The sequence below is a fragment of the Nuphar pumila genome, chromosome 6 (genome assembly GCF_984573655.1).
Source record: "Nuphar pumila chromosome 6, dmNupPumi1.hap1.1, whole genome shotgun sequence".
Lineage (NCBI taxonomy): Eukaryota > Viridiplantae > Streptophyta > Magnoliopsida > Nymphaeales > Nymphaeaceae > Nuphar > Nuphar pumila.
In genome coordinates this window covers 105,342,427-105,363,914 of record NC_143254.1, presented here as the reverse complement: position 1 = coordinate 105,363,914, position 21,488 = coordinate 105,342,427, and the positions used below count along the sequence as shown (strand labels likewise).

Below are 21,488 nucleotides of genomic sequence, written 5' to 3'. Positions count from 1 at the left end.
TATCTAATGCACGGAATACGCAGAAGAAATATGAAAAATCACCGGCTGATCTACAAAAATGCAACAGAGGAACTTTTTAAATGGACAGAATTCATTCTATTTGTTTTTGTTTCTTTTTTTTATTTTGAATTCAGTAATCTAATCTAATTACTCTACTAAAATTAAAATGGAAAATCAATAACAAAGAGAAGAAAGAAGGGGAAGAGAAGAAGAGGAGAAGAGGGAGAGAAGAAGAATGAAGGGGAAGATCTTATCAGTTTGGGTTGAGAAGATGGCCTCCAACCTTCACACCATCGCCGGATTGCAAAGCTCCAATCAATAAAGAAGAAAAGAGAAGAGAGAAAGAGGAAAGAAGAAGAGAAAAAGAGAAAATTTTGGATGAAAGAGAGAGGGAGGTCATGCGTAGAGGAGAGGCCCCTCCCTTAAGTGAGCTTTTAAAGCTCATGTTAGGGTGTTTTAAAAAATTACAAAAAGTCCTCTTGTTATTTCAAATAATTCCAAAACAAGGCTCTCTAAAGGTATTTTCTTTTCTAATGCACTAATTCCTTATTTATTTAGCAAATCGAAGCCATAACTATTTCTAAAGACTTTATTTTACTAACTTAACTTACTAAAACTATTTGCAAGTGATAAACTTTATACTAAATTGCAAATTAAACTCATTTTCAAGCATTTTTTATTTTTTATTCTTTTTGCATATTTTCTCGAAACTAACAACAAACTTGGGTTTTTAATGCGTTTTTCTATAAAATCATGCATAGTTTAATATGAATTAAACCCTAAAATGTATGCATAATCATTGCCACTGCTGATCGTTGATATGACATACAATCGTGCGTCCATGGGGTCATCATGAAAGTCGATCGTAGGGTTAGGGTTTCAGATAGGGTTTGAGGCCTTGCGGAATCGCTGACGGCACGACAATGGTCTAGAATCTTCAACTAGGCATTTTTGATCTGCAAGGGGTCTCCGGAACGAACTGCGTAGATCTAGTCAAGCCGAACGTGGAGTTTGGGGATGTCAGGGAAGAAGTCATACTCAATTATTCGCTCAATCACCGCAATGTAGGTGTCCTCCTCGAGGATGGTGGGCTGGGAGGCATGGCATCACTTGGGCGGTAGAGCAAAGGAATTGGGGGCGATGACAAGGTTAGGGTTAGGGCTTCAGAGGGGAGTAGTGGATTTCGAAAGGGAGAGGTGATGAGGGGATCGGTCAGGAGTCACCAACATCGTCGACGACGGCGAGATTAAATGCTAAAATACGAGGAGAATTTAAAGGAATAGGAAACTCATGCAAAAATTACAAGGAACAGAGAGCTCTTCCTCCTCCTTTGCGTCGTTGTCGACTTCTCTTCCTTGGGAAATTGATACAGAAGGAGCAAGGGGGCGACCGAGGGGAGGTTGGAGGAAGAGGAGGGTGTGGTGGTTGAGGCGGCGGAGGAAAAAGAGGGTTCCAAGCTCGAAGGGAAGGTAGTCAAAGAGGTTGCTGGAAGGGACTGCACGATTTTTTTTTAATTTGTTCCCTCTATCCCCGTTCCTTTTGTAACAAGGGGGGAGGTGGATAAAAAATTATACACAATAATGGATGTGGCGGATCTGCGAAACGCCATCCGCCACATCTTATGTTTGTTAAAAATCATGTTCTTGAAGTCTTTTTTGTACAGTGTGATGCACGAGACAAGCCAAACATACCCTAATATAACAATGATTCTCTCTAAAAAATAAGAGGGACTTTTGTTATTTTGTGCAACTAAAAAAAATAAATTGTTATATATTATATGGGTTGTGCAGAACCACGTGTTTCATTTTGAAAGTATATACATATATAAAGGGATTGGTAGCTGCTCACACCTTAGGTGCAAAATAAACTTGCTAAATAGAGTTTTCAACCTTTTTAATTTTATTTTAAAATTATGATCATAGAGATGTGATCTATGTATTTGATTTTATAGGAATCAACTCTTGAAGTGTTCAATTTTGACATAAGTGAGTTTTTATAAGGTTCAAAAAATCAATGGTCCAAAATCTTTGTAAATTTTTGAGACTCCAAATATCATTTTTTCATCAAAAACACATGATCTAGGTGTGGATTCCTCATAAATCGACCATGTCGTGTACATTTATGAGGTCAGAACTAAAAAAAACACCAAAATGGCACCAAAACCCATTTAGCATGTATCATTTTGCACCTAACGTGTAAGCGACTATCAATTTCTCTCTCTATATATATAGACATATATATATAGAGAAAAAGTGGTAGTTGTGCAATTCTTAAGTGTGCAACTACCATTGGGATGCATAAAAGACGCTCAACGTTAATTTTCATAAACGACCTTTAGTGGTGCACTAAAAGCGCCAGTAAAAGTCCTAGGTGCGCCTCTAAACGTCCCAGTCCTTTACTGACGCAAACTTTTAGTGTGCCAGTAAAGGCATTTTTGTGAAAATTGATGAGGAACATCCATCACATGCTCAACATCATCTCGGTGACATTGAGCTCCTAGTGATTGTGCAACTACACCTCTCTCTCTCTCTCTCTCTCTCTCTCTCTCTCTCTCTCTCTCTCTATCTATCTATCTATCTATCTATCTATCTATCTATCTCTATCTATATATACAACAACAACAACAACTACGCCTTCATCCCAAAACAATTGGGGTCAGCGATATGAACCAAAAAAGAAATTCATTTCGGGTCTTCCACGTGAATCCTTTTCCTCCAATCATTTCTATCCAATGTCATGTCCTCGGTGAGGTTCAAAGCATTCATATCCTTTCCTATCATCTCCATCCAAGTCTTCCTAGGCCTACCCCGACCTCTTTTAACTAATATATTTTCCCATTTCTCCAACCTTCTAACTGGAGCATCATTAGGCCTTCGCCGAATATGTCCAAACCACCGTAAACGATTCTCTCGCATCTTATTTTCAATGGGTGCAACACCTACCTTCTTACGTATCTCCTCGTTCTGAATCTTATCTTTTATTGTATTTCCACACATCCATCTAAGCATCCGCATCTCAGCTACACTCATTTTTTGAATATGATGTATTTTGGCAGCCCAACATTTCGTACCATATAGTAAAGCGGGTCTAATAGTCGTCCTATAAAACTTTCCCTTCAACCGCAATGGCATTCTACGATCGCACAACACTCCAGTTGCACTTTTCCATTTCATCCACCCAACCTTTATCCTATGATTTACATCTTCATCAATTTCTCCATACTTTTGAATGATGGATCTCAAATATTTGAAATAATCATTCGCCGGTATTTCTTACTCACCAAGCTTCACTACACTCCCATCACTACTTCGTTGCTTACTAAACCGACATTCCATATATTCAGTCTTACTCTTACTCAACTTAAAACCTCTAGCTTCCAATGTCTGTCTCCATAATTCTAACTTAGCATTAACCCCAGCTCTAGACTCATCAATCAAAACAATATCATCAGCAAACAACATACACCACGGTACATTTTCTTGAATTGATCTCGTAAGCTCATCCATCACTATCGCAAATAGGAAAGGGCTTAAAGCAGATCCTTGATGTAACCCAACCGTTATCGGAAAATTGATTGTCACCCCTCCACAAGTGTGGACATTGGTTACTACTCCTTCATACATATTTTTAATTATACTAATGTACTTGAGAGAAACACCTTTCTTCATCATTGTCCACCAGAGAACGTCCCTAGGTACTCTATCGTATGCCTTCTCTAAATCAATAAAAACCATATGCAAATCTTTGTTCCTCTCCCTATATCTTTCAATAAGTTGTCTAAGAAGATGTATAGCTTCCATAGTTGATCTTCCAGGCATAAAACCAAATTGATTCTCCGATATCATGACAACCTTCCTCAACCTAGACTCAATCACCCTCTCCCAAAGTTTCATAGTATGACTCATGAGTTTTATACCACGATAGTTTGTGCAATCTTGTATATCACCCTTATTCTTATATAAAGGCACCAAAGTACTCTTCCTCCACTCATTAGGCATCTTATTTGTTCGCCAAATCAAGTTAAAAAGATTTGTCAACCATTTTAAACCTTTCTCTCCCAAGCATTTTCAAGCCTCGATAGGTATACCATCTGGGCCAACTGCCCTTCTTGATTTCATTTTCTTCAAAGCCTCTATAATTTCTTTCTTTTGAATCTTGCGCATGAAGTCACGATTTATCTCATGAAAAGGAATGGAGAAGTCTCCAAGATCTTGAGCATGACTATCATTAAATAGCTTATCAAAATAATCTTTCCATCTCTCCTTAATCTCCTCATCTTTGACTAAAACCCTTTGCGTATCATCTTTGATACATCTAACCATACCCAAATCCTTCAATTTCCTATCTCTCATCTTTGCAAGCCTATAAATATCCTTCTCGCCTTCTTTGGTATCCAACTTGTCATAAACCGCCTTATATACCTTAGCCCTCGCGTTCCGAACAACTTTTTTAGCTTCCTTCTTTGTTATCATATACTTCTCCAAATTCTCATTATCACGACTCTTACTTAGATTTCTATAACACTCTCTTTTAACCTTAATAGCTAATTTGACATCCTCATTCCACCATGATGTATCCTTACCTAGTGGTGCACCGCCTTTAGACTCACCCAATACCTCCTTAGCCACTTTTCTCATGCCACCAACTATCTTATTCCACATTGATTCTGAATCCTCCTCGAGACACCTATCAGCTTCCTTAACTACCTGCTCTACAAACATTCCTTGTTTAGCTCCTTTCAGTGCCCACCACTTAATTCTAGGATCTATCCTATGTCTATCCCTTTTGCGGCATTGTCTAATTCTAAGATCTAAAATTAAGACTCTATGTTGTGTAGCTACACTTTCTCCCGGTATAACCTTACAATCGATGCAACAACCCCTATCTCTCTTTCTAAGTAGGAAAAAATCTATCTGACTCGTATTAACCCCACTTTTAAAAGTTACTAGGTGAGACTCCCTCTTCCTAAACCAAGTGTTTGCTAAGATCATATCATAGGACAAACAAAAATCTAAAATCCTTTCTCCACTTTCATTTCTTTCTCCTATACCATAGCCTCCATGGATACTCTCAAATCCATCCCTACTAATGCCTACATGTCCATTAAGGTCACCGCCGATGAAAAGCTTTTCTCCATAAGATATCCCTTGTACTACTTCATCTAAATCTTCCCAAAATTGATGCTTAATGGAATCATCTAAACCTACTTGAGGTGCATAAACACTAATAATATTAATAATATCTGTACCTAATACTAATTTAATAAGTAAAATTATATCACCCTTCCTACGGACCTCAACTACATTATCTATAAACTGACGACTCATAACAATCCCTACTCCATTCCTATTCTTATTTATTCCTGTATACCAAATCTTATATCCCCAAGGTTCTATCACTTTAGCTTTCTCACCTACCCATTTGGTCTCTTGAAGACATAAAATATCAATCTTTCTCCTACACATAACATCTACTAACTCTACCAACTTACCAGTTAAAGACCCTATGTTCCAAGTGGCTAATCTAATTTTATGGTCTTGGACTAACTTCTTTACCCCTACCCGTCCAACAAAGTGAGGGAACCCTTGCCTATTTGACACCACACCCGGGCACCGGTGTGACGCGTCGCTTCTGGGCGACGACCTAGCAACCCTTGCCCATTTATCACTGCCTCCGGGCCTAGAGAGGACAGCGTGTCGCTCAGTAGGGAACGCCCCAACGAAATTCTCATATTGGTTCATTTTCATAGGGTATGACAAAGTTTTTATGCTGGCTGTCACAGGCCTACCGCAACCCTCCTCCTTTATTCGAGCTTGGGACCGACAGTGTATAACTAATCAGTTATACACAGGCGGAGTTATCTATCTCTCTCTCTCTCTCTCTATATATATATATATATATATATATATATAGTGAGGGGTAGGTGCTTAATGAAATGTGCTTGATATTTTTTCAAATGTTTTTATCGTACAGTTGTGATCTATGTGCTTGATTTTATAGGGATTAGTAATCTAAAATCTTTGTAAATTTTTGGGGCTCCAAGGATCACTTTTTCATCGAAAACATATGATCCAGGTGTGGACTCCTCATCAATCGACTATGCCCAACACATTTATGGGGTCAAAACTGTGAAAAAATACTAAAAGAGCAGAAAAACCCATTAAGCATGTATCATTAAGCATATTTTACTAAGTACCTACCCAATTTTATATATATAAGGTTAAAAGGGCCCTTCCTGGCAATACTGGTTGGATGTTAGCAGACATCCATTCAAGGAAACTTTTAATATCCCTTTACCAAAATGTTCATATTGTATGGCAAAAATGATATATTTCCTGAAAGACCTTGAAATTTCATAAATTCTTCTACTATCAAAAATCCTAAATTTTTTTATTTTTAGTACCTTTTTAGCCTTCACAATCATTTGCGGCATGAATTTCCTTCACATATGAATTTCCTTCGTCTCTACCATATATGCCTTAGTCGATGACTGCTGCCGCCTCAACCGACACTTAATCTCTATCACCTTGTCAAAAAACAATTTGGTGGATCCTCTAGTGGTGCGGGTATGGCGGATTCACCATTTGGTAGCGGAGAATGACCTGAGTTGATGGAAACTCAAACTTTAAAACCTCGTAAATACCTGAGTTACCGCATATTAAAACATTACCAAATTCACATAAAATAAGTGTGAGTGAACTTTCTTTTAAACTCAAACAAACAAATATTGCAAGTATTTGAGTTACCTCGCATAAAAAATGTAATAATGTTGCATGAAAAATTTATGAAATTTATTTTTAACTCAAACCGACAAACATCGTAAATACTTGAGTTACCTCACATAAATAATTTATGAAATTCACATAAAATAAGTGTGAGAGAACTTTTTTTTAAACTCTAGAACCACCAAACATCGCAAGTACCTGAGTTACTTCGCATAAAAAAATTCTAAAGTTACATAAAAAATTTGTATTTTTTTTTAAACTCGAATCAACAAACAATGCAAATACCTGAGTTACTTTGCATAAAAAATATAATAACGTCGCATAAAATATCTGCAAAATTTCTTTCAAATTTGAACCTCCAAATTGCACAAATACCTAAATTACTTCACATAAAAAAATCAAAAATACGTATAACAAATCTGTAATTTTTTTTAAACTCAAACCTCCAAACCTCACAAATATTTGAGTTATTGCGCATAAAATTTTTACTAAATTAGCATAAAATATGTGCTAGCAAACTTTCTTTTAAACTCGAACCTCCAAACATCACAATTACCTGACTTACTTCACAAAAAAATATAGGCAATTCACATAAAATAGTATGTGAACTATCTTTTAAACTTGAACCGACTGTTGGGCTCCTCCGTGTTATATAAATAGTAGCAGCCAATATATCACATTCTAGGGCTCGAATTCTAACACTATTCTTTCATAATCTAAGGTTTTATTTGTGGTCCCCAAAATAATTCGACAACTATTTTTGACATTCTAATGACCTTTTATTGGCATTATGATGACTGAAAACCCTGTATCCGTGAACTATGTTGTCCTTCAACCATTGTATCGCAAAGTACATGAATATCTTGAAACTTGGAGAGAGAGTGTCACACCCTCATAGTCTTTGCCTCAACAATGGCCGAAACAAAGGTTTTTAGACATTTACCACATAAAATGCAAGCTGAAATTTTCGTCACTCTTTAAGAAGCAGTTGCAAACACTAACCAAAAAATTGATAAAGGGGTTGTTGTCATAATGATGTCTGATATTCTCGAAGACTCTAACGAGGGGGACTCAACGAAGGAGCATTTATTTGAGCCATGTGCTCACTTGGATGCTGAAAATGCAGTTGAGGTAGAAGAGTAGAGGATAGAAGAGTAGAGGATAAATCACAGTAAGGGGAGGACTAAGTTGCACAATGGCCCGATGCTTCTCAATCAGGGTTAGAGACAGTTGTGCAATGTGATGACGCTTTTCAACAAGGAGAAAAGACAACTCAGCAAGGGGCGAATGCCGAGAAAAAAAGTGCAAGCTCTGAGGATTTTCTCAAAGAGGAAAAGAAGGTCCGATGCCCCTGGGCAGAAGCAATAAGTCGATGACAGCCGCATGCACCGCTTCTATTAGTTTCAAGCACAACAGTGGTTCCAAGCTCTCCCGAAGGACATGAAGAAAATGCTTGATGATATGTATTTCTGAAGTTTTTTTAATATCTCACCATGGAAGATCAATCATCCCCTCTAAGAAGTCGTGGTGGAGTTTTAGGATCTAAAAACTAACACCTTTTGATTTGGAGATATAGAGATGATCATCACGTTTGAAGACGTAGCATGAATCACCGGATTGAAGTGTCATGAGATGCTTGTGAGTGGTTAGTGGTGGAAAAACCACAAGATGTTGGCTACCTATTTATTTACATACTAACTGACACAATATTGAAAGATGTACTAATGATTTATCTTTAATATAATGCACTCTTGCTAATCACAGTTATGAGCATCATAAAAGCTTTGCTTACCTAGTTCATAAACATATAATTTCAATATAAGACACCTTTTGTGTCTAAGACCAATGTTTACATAATCAACTTATCTTCAAGGCTACTAACAATGTGGTTATCAACCATTGCTTCTCAATAAGACTGTATGCTTCCGTGCATATTAAATTTGCTTAACTGACAAAGAGACAATGTCGAGTATACTACAGGCATGTGTGCAACATGTTACACAGTTTCTTTCTCTACTTCTTTAATGATTTTCTTATAATAACACCGTAAGTAAGTCTATTTTTTAAAAGCCTAGTTTTTAGAATATCCTATTGCACAAAAAACAAAAGAAGACACCACGTCACTTCAATGCCCTCAACATTTACCCCTAACCTGATATATAAAACATAAAAAATAATGTATTTAAAGTTTTAAGGCTAAAGTGTTTAAATTGATACAACTTATATAAGTTTCTCACAACCAAAATTGATAGAAACTAAGATAAGATCTCTAACAAATCATAGTTGCATGCAATACCACATTAAACAACATTTCATGGACATAATTAAAACCATATTTGTATGTCTATCAATTTCCTCAAAAGTTTTTAGAAGACCACATTAAATATCTAACAAAAGTAACCTATTTTACTTAGCCGATAATAATCTAAGCATTGAGACATAATCATGATATTTTTGTTAAAATTATAATATTACAATATTTTGGTTGTTCAGAAAGACAACCAAAAGATGTGTTTCTTGCGATATTTTCAAATATTGCCTATGTTTGTGAATGGTACTATAAGTGTCCGTACCTTTCAGAGGTGGGCTACGTAAAGCATCGGTGGGTGTGGAGCCCACCCGAGGTAAACCTCCCTTCGATGAGGGTTCTTAAAAAAAAAAATGAAGAGTCCGTGGTAACCTCTAGGGGTGGCAATCGGGTTGGGTTGGCAGGTTGGCGGGTCGGCTTGGCATGTCAGCATACCTCAATCCGAACCCAAAACGGGTCGGCTGTGGCAAACACGAACCCGACCCGTTTAATAAACGGGTAACCTGACACGACCCGCCAACCCATTTAATAAATGGGTTGGGTCGGGTAAACGGGTTTTCAGGTTCGCGGGTCGGGTTGGCGGGTTGACGGATCAGGTTGGCAGGTAGGCAGGTCGGGCTGGCGGGTTGACCCACCCGCCTAACCCGTTTATTAAACGGGTCAGCCGGGTTGGCGGGTTGACATACCCCCAACCCGAACCCGACCTGTTTAATAAACGGGTTACGCGGGTCGACCCATTTATTAAACGGGTTGGCTTAAGCCCAACCCGAACCCGCCTAAGAGGCGGGTTGGCGGGTCGTGTCAGAAATTGCCACCCCTAGTAACCTCAATATCTCTACAATTTGGAAGTATTTTTGCGTTTTTATTACTGCATTTGCTGAGTGATCAGGGTCAGTTTTCAAACGCTTGAGATCCAATAAAATTCAATTCCACGTTAGAGTTTTATCCAGAAGGTGACTTTTTTTTTAGCATAGTTTTTCACGTTTTAAGTGTTTCTACGTTTTTTTGGCGTCATAGTTAAAACAAAACCAGTTTTATTCTTGTTTATATTGGTCTTCAAAATTATATTAAAAAAACTTGTTTTAAACGGGACTTTATTACTAGATAATTAAATTAAGTTTCAGTTCGGATCTGGGTCGTACGTCCGACCCATTTTAAATGAAGGCATCAGCAGCTATTGCCTGATTGGGTTTTCCGGTTAGGAAACGAAGGAAAAAGGTAAGGCAAGGCAAGGCAACTCGAAGAGAGGGCTCGATGGTGGTGGTGCTGGCGGCTGCCCTCTAATGGCCGAGGGCCCTCTCCGTCACATCCTCCGCCGATTCGTCCACCACCGCTCCCTGCCCCTCGCCGCCCCACCACCCGCAGCCCGGCTCTCTGCCCCTCGCCGGGAGATCCGCTGCGGAGCCCCACTCGCCCTCCCCGATCCCGCCTGCCGCCGACGCCCTCCCCCGCCAGAAACCCTGGCGCAGAAGATCGGAAAGTCCGTCCGGCGGCCCGGAGCCACCTCAAAATCTAGGGTTTACAGCGACGTCAACGTCCTCCGCCCCAAGGACTACTGGGACTACGAAAACCTCACCGTCCAGTGGGGGTCAGTCTCTCTCTCTCTCTCTCTCGCTTGTGGTTGGATTTTAGGGATCTTTGAGTCTCATTCTGATGAGATCGTTGATCTGCAGGCATATTTGTTTAAACAGGTGTAAGATCTAGTTTTCTCGATGGAATTTTTGAGTGAATTAGTGTGGCATTGTCTTTTTTCTTGTTGTTGGAGTTAGGGTTTTAAGATCGGAATTTTACGTGCCTTTTTGAGGATTCTCGGTTGAAATAGGTGAAATGTAGGGGGTTTTGAGGGCATGCTTGAAGGGATTGGGTTGAATTTAGAGTTTAGAGCGTTTTTTTGTTGAGATTTTGGGAAGAGTTGGGTTGGATTCAGCGCGGGAGTTCTTTCTTGCAGGGATCAGGATGAGTATGAGGTGGTTCGGAAGGTAGGAAGGGGCAAATACAGCGAGGTTTTCGAAGGTGTTCATTGTACGAACAACGAGCGTTGCATCATTAAGATCCTTAAGCCTGTGAAGAAAAAGAAGGTAAGGATTGGCCTTTACGATTTATTTGTGTACATATATTTACCGTTCTTAATGTCATTCATGATTACGTAGGACTCTCATAATATCCCGTGTCTTCAAAGTATGAATTTAGAAGTCTCTCTTCTCTTGATGTTGCGTTATTCCTTGATAGAACTACTTGCCAGAACATTATTCATTTGGCTTGACATTTATTTTGTATGGCTTATAGCAATTTATTTCGTAATTGAATACAGTTGTCGTCCGTAGCTTTTTATTTTGGCTTGCTCTCAGTTCTTTAAGAATAAGGGCAGAGGTGGACTATGGGATGCTCAGAATCCTCAGAATGCTATAATTCACCAATGAGCATGATATTGTTGTTCATGGGTGACACAGCTAACCCTTTGTTGGAAGGGTGTAACAACTAACAAGTATCAGTTTGCATCGCATACTATGTACATGTAATTGATTTGCCTCAAGTTACATCTCCATGTCAGTTGAGCATCGCTTCCTTCTGTGAATCGGCTTTTCTGCTTTGTCTTCTTTTACAAGTGTTGAGTTTTATCAAGCACGCCAAACACCGTCATTGTTCATATATTGTATGACCTTTCTATGGTTCTTTTTGTTACTTTTTTTTACTTAGCATTTCCTCATCTCTCTCTGGTTAATCTTGTGGATGCAGATAAAGAGGGAGATAAAGATTTTGCAGAACCTTTGTGGCGGGCCAAACATTGTGAAATTGCTTGATATTGTTAGAGATCAGCAGTCAAAGACCCCCAGTCTAATATTTGAATATGTCAACAATGCGGACTTCAAAGTTCTTTATCCAACGTTATCTGACTATGATACACGATATTATATTTTTGAGCTGCTGAAGGCAAGTCTATGCTTTTCCATATATTTGTTGCAGTGTTTCTGTGAAAATGGCAATTGAGTTTTTTTTGTTCCTGTGCTTCGCATGGGAATTTGAGTAGGTGTTAGATGTTTTTTTATGTGCTATCTGAAAACTATCTTCAAACTCCATTTATTTTTGAATGTTTCAACAGATGCCTTAACCTCTAAAACTCTCACAAAATAAACAATCTTGCTGTTTGAAATTTGTAGAATTATTTTAATGTTCTACATAATTCATATGTTGACTATGAAATATTATCAACCACTGCTTGATAAAAGTCCTTTTTAATGATCGTTAACCTTGGTTTTGCTTATTGGAAGTTTCACTTTTTGCCTTTTTGTTGGGTGACATTTGCATTGCCTGTATCTGGTCCCACATGGTAGCCTTTGCCGATTGAAACATCCAATCCATGCTTTATGACTAATAATTTATTTTATGGTGTGTCGTCTTTCTTTTTGAGTCTTTTAGTCATGCAACCAGTCAACAGGAAATGAATGCTTATAGCCAGATTATCAAGTGTGAAGGACTTGTGAGCACCTGTCATGCCATTCAAATCGATAAAGGACAGGATGAAAGCCTTTCTAGGTGTTGTGCTCCTGTTGTACCTATTCGAAACACCACTTTTTGTGAAGCACACTACTAAATTTTTTCTTGAAGTGTTATAGCTGGAGCTAGCCAAGCGAGTGGATAGACATCACAAATTCATGTATTTGGTTGCCACATCCTTTAACATGGAACAACCACGGTATTTAGAAATGATTTTTCGATGATAAGATAAACATATTTTGTCTAAAGTGCAAGTATGAGTGATGCAGTGAGGGCACGATGAAACCTTCACGGTGTTTTGAATCTGATGTGGCTGCTCTTTGTTGTCACGTGAAAACCCCCAAACAAGCACGTTAAGGGGACTGTCACAGGGCAGACCTACCAACTGATGCCGTGTGGAAGGTCGGCTGCAATGTTCCTGTTTGCTTAGAAGGTTGGCACGCTGCTCACGAACGTACGATATGCAGTGCTAACAGGAGAAAAAAAGAGCCACCCAAAACTATCAGTGTTGTTTGTTTTCTTTTATTCAAGTGGAACGTCAACTGAAACAAATGATGGAACTGTTGGGAAGGAAGCAATAACAGTTCGTGAATGAAAAAAAACACAAGCTAATCAAATAAGGAATCAAAGAATATCTGAAAAGACCAAAAGCTGCTGAACCGAAGACTTGAATAAAAAGCTGCTGAAACAAAACAAAAGACTTAAATGCAAATATCCAAAAGTGTCTCTAGCGTCAGAACGTGACAGACAAAGAAACAAGTAAAGCTAAATGTAAAGACAAGAGGACAGGCCAATAAGAAAAGGAAAAAGGAGAAAGCTGACAGTCAGAAGAAAGGTTGCAAAACCAATAAACTAAAATAAAAATTACAGGAAAGGAAAAAACTGCTGCTGCGTTTTCTCAATCTCTCCCTTCACGAAACCCTAGGCAGCTTATTTAAAGGGTTTTGGCTGGATTTCGGGTCTCGGGTTTGGACCCAGACCCGATATGAACTCTACATGTTGTTGGATCTGGGCCTACTCTGCATCATTCTCCCCTGGTTGGGAAAAAGTCGGCTTTGACGACTTGTTGTCACCATGATATGCATATAAATCAAACACATTGATGATAGGCAACATGTATCTATATTCCTAGACGACTCCAAATCAAAGCCTGTAGATTTGTTTTAAAATTGTCCGTCTGTGCCATCTGCTATGTCACCCCATGGAGGCACAGGCTGAATTTCTGTCCCTCCAGCATGCGGTAAGGGTTTGGCTAGAATACCAACAATACAAGCATGCTTACCAAAAACCGGACCACCTTATGAAAACTTCACTATATCTGCCCCGGATGCATAAGTGACTCTGCTCACTGTTCATAGAGGAATACCCATCCAAGACCTTGTTTCCAAAAGCAATCCCAAACGGAGTCAAAAGCTCGTGGTAGCTGCTAAACCGAGCAATGTCTAGTGATCGCCCAACACAACCAGATTTATAAACCTTCATAAATGTTTGGTCAGGTGGGTCAAGTCTCGAATTTTGGAGAATTCCTGGTGAGTCCTCTTGCAATTGTCGTTGCTGCTGGTCACTGAATGGTTGAAACAATTTTTGATGCAAAAGGCGACTCTCAAACTGGTTATCAAACATTGCATATGCCTCTTGCTGGAGCATCGTGCATCGGGCATCCCTGTGCAGGCTCGCTTCGATGGACTCTGATGGCACGCTCGACAGTTGGAGGTTCGGTGGGCATGGGTCGACTGTCACCGCACTCGGGTGGCCAACCACATCGACGCTCAATCCACTACTCGTTTTCAACGTGGACGTTGGGTGCGTCTCCACCGTCGATTCTAGGACAGCAAGCCATCATCAAGAACTTTTCGGGATGAGGAAGGCAACAACTTCTGGGTTGAGGTGGTCATTGGTACGCTTGCAGAGTCAAGAGCAGATCATAATTTTAAATGGAAGCGCCTATCTTCGGTGTGTCTGATCTATATGCTTACTGTGAGAAAGATCAATCGTCGAAGCCGACTTCTTCTCAACCCAGAGAGAATGATGCAGAGCAGGTCCAGATCCAACAACACGTAGAGTTCATATCGGGTCCGGGTCCAGACCCGAAACCCGAAATCCAACCAAAACCCTTTAAATAAGCTGCCTAGGGTTTCGTGAAGGGGGAGATTCAGAAAACGCAGCAGCAATTTTTTCGTTTCCTGTAATTTTTATTTTAGTTTATTGGTTTTGCAGCCTTTCTTCTGACTGTCAGCTTTCTCCTTTTTCCTTTTTCTATTGGTCTGTCCTCTTGTCTTTACATTTAGCTTTACTTGTTTCTTTGTCTGTCACGTTCTGACGCTAGAGCAACTTTTGGATATTTGCATTTAAGTCTTTTGTTTGTTGCAACAACTTTTTATTCAAGTCTTCGGTTCAACAACTTTTGGTCTTTTCAGATATTCTTTGATTCCTTATTTGATTAGCTTGTGTTTTTTTTCATTCACGTACTGTTATTGCTTCCTTCCCAACAGTTCCATCATTTGTTTCAGTTGACGTTCCACTTGAATAAAAGAAAACAAACAGCACCGATAGTTTTGGGTGGCTCTTTTTTTCTCCTGTTAGCACTGCATATCGTACGTTCGTGAGCAGCGTGCCAACCTTCTAAGCAAACAGGGATATTGCAGCCGACCTTCCACACGACATCTGTTGGTAGGTCTGCCCTGTGACAGTCCCCTTAACGTGGTTGTTTGGGGGTTTTCACGTGACAACAAAGAACAACCACATCAGATTCAAAACACCGTGAAGGTTTCATCGTGCCCTCACTGCATGAATGAGACTAATAATAATAAAAAAAGAAATCAAAATAAGACCAAATAGGGATTGAACAAGAATCGAGCAAGTCCAAAAAAAAACAAAATCTCGAATCAGAATCGAAACATAAATCAAGCATAAAAAAAGTCAAGCAGATCAAACATGAGAATAAAACAGGAATCAAGCTAATAAAAAGTAAGAACAGGAATCGAGCAAGACAAAATAAAACAAAGAAAACTAAAATCAAATTAGATCGAAAATATATATAAAGAAAAATTGTTGGGATCAGAGATCCCGTTGCTGTTGCGCGGAGATGGGTCGAGATTGCACAAGCAACTCGACACCATCAATGGTGCGTAAATGGGGGCCAAAAACCAAAGAAAAAAAAACTAAAAAGAAATAAAAGGAAAACATAGGCAAAGGATGCTTACCAGATTTATTGATCGAAGCCGGAGCTTTTGAAGGAAAGAGGAGAGTCTTCTTCGGTGGCTCAAAAGAGAGCAGAGAAAAAAAGAAAAATCAAGAAGAGGAAGAAGAGAAGGCCGGATGGGAGGGTGAAGCGCGGTGAGGAAGGAAGGGAGCCTTCGACTCCTTTTTATAACAGAAATCCGTTATGGATTTTACAATGGAGGTCCTATGCTATTTTCAAAATTTCAATAAAAGGTTTTTTAGAAAAGAGTTTTTTTCAAAACAAGGGTTTTCATTACAAAGTTTTTCAGAAAGGAGGTTTATGCTATATATTTTTTTGAAATCTTTTTATATTTTTTGAGAAAAGTTCTAAAATAAGATGGAAATTAAGAAAAAAGCGATCCAAACAAGATTTTTGAAGGTTTTTACAAAAAATTTGCTCTAAAACTTTAAGATTTTTCTAAAATGTGTTTTTTGAGGAAAAACACCTGATTTATATCAGAAAAAGAACTCCAACATAGATCTGGATCCAAGATTTTTAGAGAATATTGGTTTATTGATTTTTTTTTTTGATTTTTTGAACAATAAGAGATTCAGGATTAGAATTGGATCTGGATATCCGATTTGGATCAGAAACTGGGTAAAAAATGAAAATTGAGTCTAGATTCCCGTGAATCCAAGAAATGAATAAAAATTTTGATTTAAAATTGACCCGATTTTTCAGAAGATAGACCCCAGGGGTAAAAAGGGAAATTTTAGATTTTTTGAAAAATTTGAGGTGTTCACAGATGCCCCTCTTTGCTGCTAAGCTGGTTGTAAGCCGAGCTTAACGGCAAAGAAGACACGGCAAATTTTCTTAAAAATGCCCCAATCAGACAATCTGGGTGTGGAAGAATTTGTTTTGTAAAACATTATTCTCAGGTTTTGCACCTTATACCGAGTGATTTTTGGGAAGAAAACGAAATCCTCGAGAAGAAAGTAATTTGGACAAAAGAATTTGAGGAAATTGAGTTGGGACTTTGAGATGAATGTCCCGAAATGGTAAAAAGGAGAGATTTTGAAGAAGTCTCTATGAAAATATCTCAAAAAGGAGATAAAGTGTGCGATGAGCACAACACCACCAATGTGCACAAATGCACAAGAACACTTAGAACAAATGTACACGAAGGTACAATAAAGAAACTCAAATGCACAAAGGCATACAAAATATAAAGAATTTTATTAAGAAGAATGGAGAACAAAAGCTCCAAGAAGTGGTTTTTACAAAGGCGGAACTCCCCTATTTATAAGCAGGCAAGGAGCCTTGGAGGGGCTCCACTAGCTGTTGGAGCCCCTCCAACGGTTAGAATTCTAACCGTTGGACAGGCCCAACAACTAGTGTTGAGCCCCCTCCAAGTTGACTTGAGTCAATCAAACAAGAAAAAGAAAAAATAAAATGAAAAGAAAAAAGAAAAGAAGAAAAAGTAAAAGTACAAAAACATTACAGCATATTCATAATTATGAATATGCGCAAAAGAAGGGAAATGACTATAATACCCTTGCAGATTTTACAAGAAGAGAGAGAAACATATATATTTACATATATATATATATATATAAAGATAGATACATATACATATATACATCATGTATATATGTATATGTATATGTATCTCTCTTTATATATATATATATGTAATATATACATCAGAGAGATACAATTTAACACCCTCCCTCAAACTTAGGGCGCAATGATCGAAAGTTTGCTATGAAGAAAGTTGAATCTTGAAGAGCAAAGCGCCTTGGTGAAGAAATCTGCCAACTGATATTCTGAAGTCACATAAGGAAGGTCGATGACTTTTTGTAGATATGCCTCTCTGACATAATGGCAGTCCATCTCAATATGCTTTGTCCGCTCATGAAAAGTGTAATTCTTTGCAATATAGATTGCACTCTTATTATCACAACACAACTTTGTGGGTTCTTGAATTGGAATTCCCATGTCTTGCATCAACTGATGAATCCAGACAATCTCCATAGTTGTAGAAGCCATGGCTCGATATTCTGCTTCGGTGGACGATAAAGACACCTTCTGTTGTTTCTTACATCTCCATGAGATCAGGGATTCACCTAAAAAAATGCAAAAGCCTGTAGTGGAGTGACGATTATTTAGGTCACCTCCCCAATCAGAGTCAGTATATGCAATTAAATTTAACTCAGAAGATGAGGAAAGGAAAACTCCCTTGTTTAAAGTTCCCTTTATGTATCTGACAACTCGGAGAACAACACCCATATGAACGGATGTAGGAGCATGCTGGAACTGGCTTGCAGTGTGCACGACATGTGAGATGTTTGGCCTTGTGATGCTAAGATACATTAGAGACCCCACAAGTTGTCGGTAGGGGGTAGGATCCTTCAACGGAATCCCATCATCGTTTTTCACCTTTGAACCCACAATTTCAGGAGTTTCACAAATTTTATCATCAGTAATACCAGATCTGTCAAGAATCTCACATGCAAGCTTAGTTTGGGACAAAAAATAGCTTCTATGAGAGTAGGCTACCTCGATACCAAGAAAGTAAGTCACATACCCCAAGTCTGACATTTTAAACCTTTCTTTTAAAGTGGTTTTAATGTTTCTGATGCCCTTTATGTCACTACTTGTTATCAACATATCATCAACATACAACAGTAAAATCACAATTCCTGGATTAGACTTTTTGACGAACAGAGCAGTGTCAGTGTAGCATGAGGTAAAACCATCTTGAACCATCACATCATTAAATCGATCATACCAAGCCTTAGGGGCTTGTTTTAAACCATAAAGCGTTTTTTGCAAACGAAAGACTTTCCCCTTTGGTACGTTCATACCAGGAGGGGCATCCATGTAGACTTCTTTATTAAGGTCTCCATTTAGAAAGACATTTTTAACATCCATTTGGTAAGTATTCCATTTTTTAATAGATGCAATGGTGATCAAACATCTTACAGTAACCATTCGTGCAACGGGGGCAAAGGTTTCTTCGTAATCGATGCCGTATTCTTGACTATATCCTTTTGTGACAAGACGAGTTTTATATCTTTCGAGAGTGCCATCACTCTTGGTTTTGACTTTAAAAACCCATCTACATCCTATTGTTTTCTTTCCTTTTGGAAGACATTGAAAAACCCAAGTTTTGGCTTTGTTGAGGGCTCAAAGTTCGTTGTCCATGGCATCCCTCCACTCTATCATTTCCTTAGCTTCCTTAAAATTTCTAGGTTCTTGATATGAGTGAATGACACTAAGACATGCCCTATGCTTTGGAGAAAAAGACTCATAAGATATAAATCTAGAAGGATTTTTCCTAGATCTTTCAGTTCTTCGAGAGTGGTTGGAAGATTCACTAAGGTCACTATATGTCTCTATTGCACTTCTAAAAGTGCTTTTATCTCTATGTGTATAGGTAATTGATTCATTTATCATTTCTTCCTCGTTATGAATGGTTTGAGGAATACTTTCACTTATATCCTCATTCACATTCAATTCATCATCGCTAAAAAAATCTTCATTTCTAGATAATAGTTCAAGCAAAAAAGAGTAATCGACATTATCTTCATGAGTTTTGTGTTCTTCAAAACCACTCATGTTTTCTAAAAAGGTTACATTTCTTGAAACATATAGTTTATCATTTTTAATATCATAACACCTAAAACCTTTTTGTCTTTCTGAATATCCCCAAAACACACAAGGAATAGCTTTGGGAGATCATTTATCATTCTTATCGGTGAGAACAAAACATTTACAACAAAAAATTCTTAACCTATTGTAATCGGGTTCTTTTTTATACAGGATTTCAATGGAGATATTTGATTCAAGTTTTTGGATGAAAGCCGGTTTATGAGATAAACCGATGCAAGAGCTGCTTCGGCCCAAAATCTTTTTGAAATTTTTTGAGAAATGAGCAAAGTTCTTGTAGTTTCAATTATGTGTCTATGTTTTCGTTCGGCCAACCCATTTTGTTGAGGAGTTTTGGGGCAAGACCTTTGATGAACAATCCCATTATTTTCAATATAACTTTTGAAATCATTTGAGAGATATTCTCCCCCGGAATCGGTTCTAAGAATTTGTAATTTACTATTGAATTGATTTTGTATTATCATGTGAAAAACCTTAAAAGTAGAGAAAACCTCATGTTTATGTTTGAGGAAGTATATCCAACTATACTTTGAGAAATCATCCACATAAATAACATAATACGAAAAACCTCCCTTAGACACAACGGGTGCCGGTCCCAAACATCCGAATGCACAATTTCAAAAGGCTTAGTTGAAAACATAGTTCTTTGTCCAAAGGTAAGCTTCTCATTTTACCAAGAATACAATCATTACAATTGAAATTGTCTTACATAAAGTTTTAGCAAAATGTAAATAAGAAAGCTTGACAATATTTGGATGCCCAAGGCGTTTATGCCAAACATTTATATCTTTATGTTGGGCAATATTACAAAAAGAGGGTTTTGGAATTTGAAGAAATTCCATAAGATAAAGATCTCCCTTCCTAGAGCCTTCCCCAATCAACTTCGCGGACCGACGATCCTGTATCCAACATTTATTTGATGAGAATTTGATATCACACCCATGATCCGATAGTTGAGAGACGAAAAGCAAATTTAAATTTAGTTTTGGTATAAATCTAACTTTAGGAATAGAAAAACCTTGTCTTTCAAAATCACCAATTCCTTTTATTTCAAGAGAAGCTCCATCCGCGGTAGAGACAAAAGAGGGTGACAAATTTTTTGAGTATTTAGAAAGTGCAAAAACATTTGGAGTCATATGAAAGGATGCACCCGAGTCTAAGAGCCAAAGAAACTTACCGGGAGGAGAGAAGGTGGTCATGGCGGCTCCGAAAACGGATCCCTTGAGGAGTGGTTGAAGAGCTTCCATGATTTGATTGAGAGACAAAGTAGCATGGTTGGAAGTTGATGGACCTTCCTCCTTGGTTGATTGGAAAGTAGTAGACATATCCACCATCTTCTTCCATTCAGGGCATACCGGTTTAATGTGACCCGGTTCTTTGCAAAAATGGCATATGATCTTACTATAATCTCTTCTTCCATAATGCCCACCATTTTCTCTTCCTCCTTGATTTTTGTTAAAATGAGGGGGTTTATAGGTTTTAACATTATTCTCCGGTCTTGAGACGGCATAAGTACCCTCATCCTCATCTTTAGAGGGAACAACCAACACACTTAGATTGGTTTTATTCATTTTCAATCTAGTTTCTTTTCCACTTAATTTGGTAAGCACATCTTCCAATGGAGGAGAAGAGAAAGAAGACAAGAGAGAGGATCTAGTTTGTTCAAACTCGGGTCTAAGCCCATTTAAAAAGTTAAAGAAATGATTCTCTTCTAATTGTTTGGCCCTCAATTCAATTGCCTTACCACTCCATTTTGGTTCTTGGAGAGCAAGTTCATCCCAAATAGTGGATAACTCGGCAAAATACTCTCTAACGGATATTTCTCCTTGTTGAAGAGTTAAAGCCTTCTTTTGGAGATAGTATTTATGGGACAAATCTCTTGAAGTATACATTCTTTCAAGATATTCCCATACTTGATATGCCTTTTTGAACTTTAGAATGTTGGCATTAATTTTGGTCTCAACCAAAGAGAAGAACCATGAGAGTATTTTGTAATTTTTCATTTCCCACTCTCCATGCTTTTTATTGTAATCTTCAAAGGCCTTTTCTCTTTCTTCTCCCTCAAGAACCTTGATCTCCCCTCTCTCAAGGATAGTAAATTTAGGTTCGGGTTCGGGAATAGTTC

General features: G+C 38.2%; 1 protein-coding gene across 3 annotated transcripts in view; it reads left to right on the top strand.

Annotated features, from left to right (window-relative positions):
* Positions 1-10,216: 10,216 nt before the first annotated feature.
* LOC149835538 (casein kinase II subunit alpha-like) overlaps positions 10,217-21,488 on the top strand; it is a 57,077-nt gene continuing 45,805 nt past the window's right edge. For all 3 annotated transcript variants that reach the window (XM_090008569.1, XM_090008568.1, XM_090008567.1), the window contains exons 1-3: positions 10,217-10,621; positions 10,982-11,111; positions 11,770-11,964. In XM_090008569.1, the coding sequence (XP_089864695.1) occupies positions 10,317-10,621; positions 10,982-11,111; positions 11,770-11,964 (630 nt within the window). In that variant the 5' untranslated portion in view covers positions 10,217-10,316. The remainder of the gene's footprint in view (positions 10,622-10,981; positions 11,112-11,769; positions 11,965-21,488) is intronic.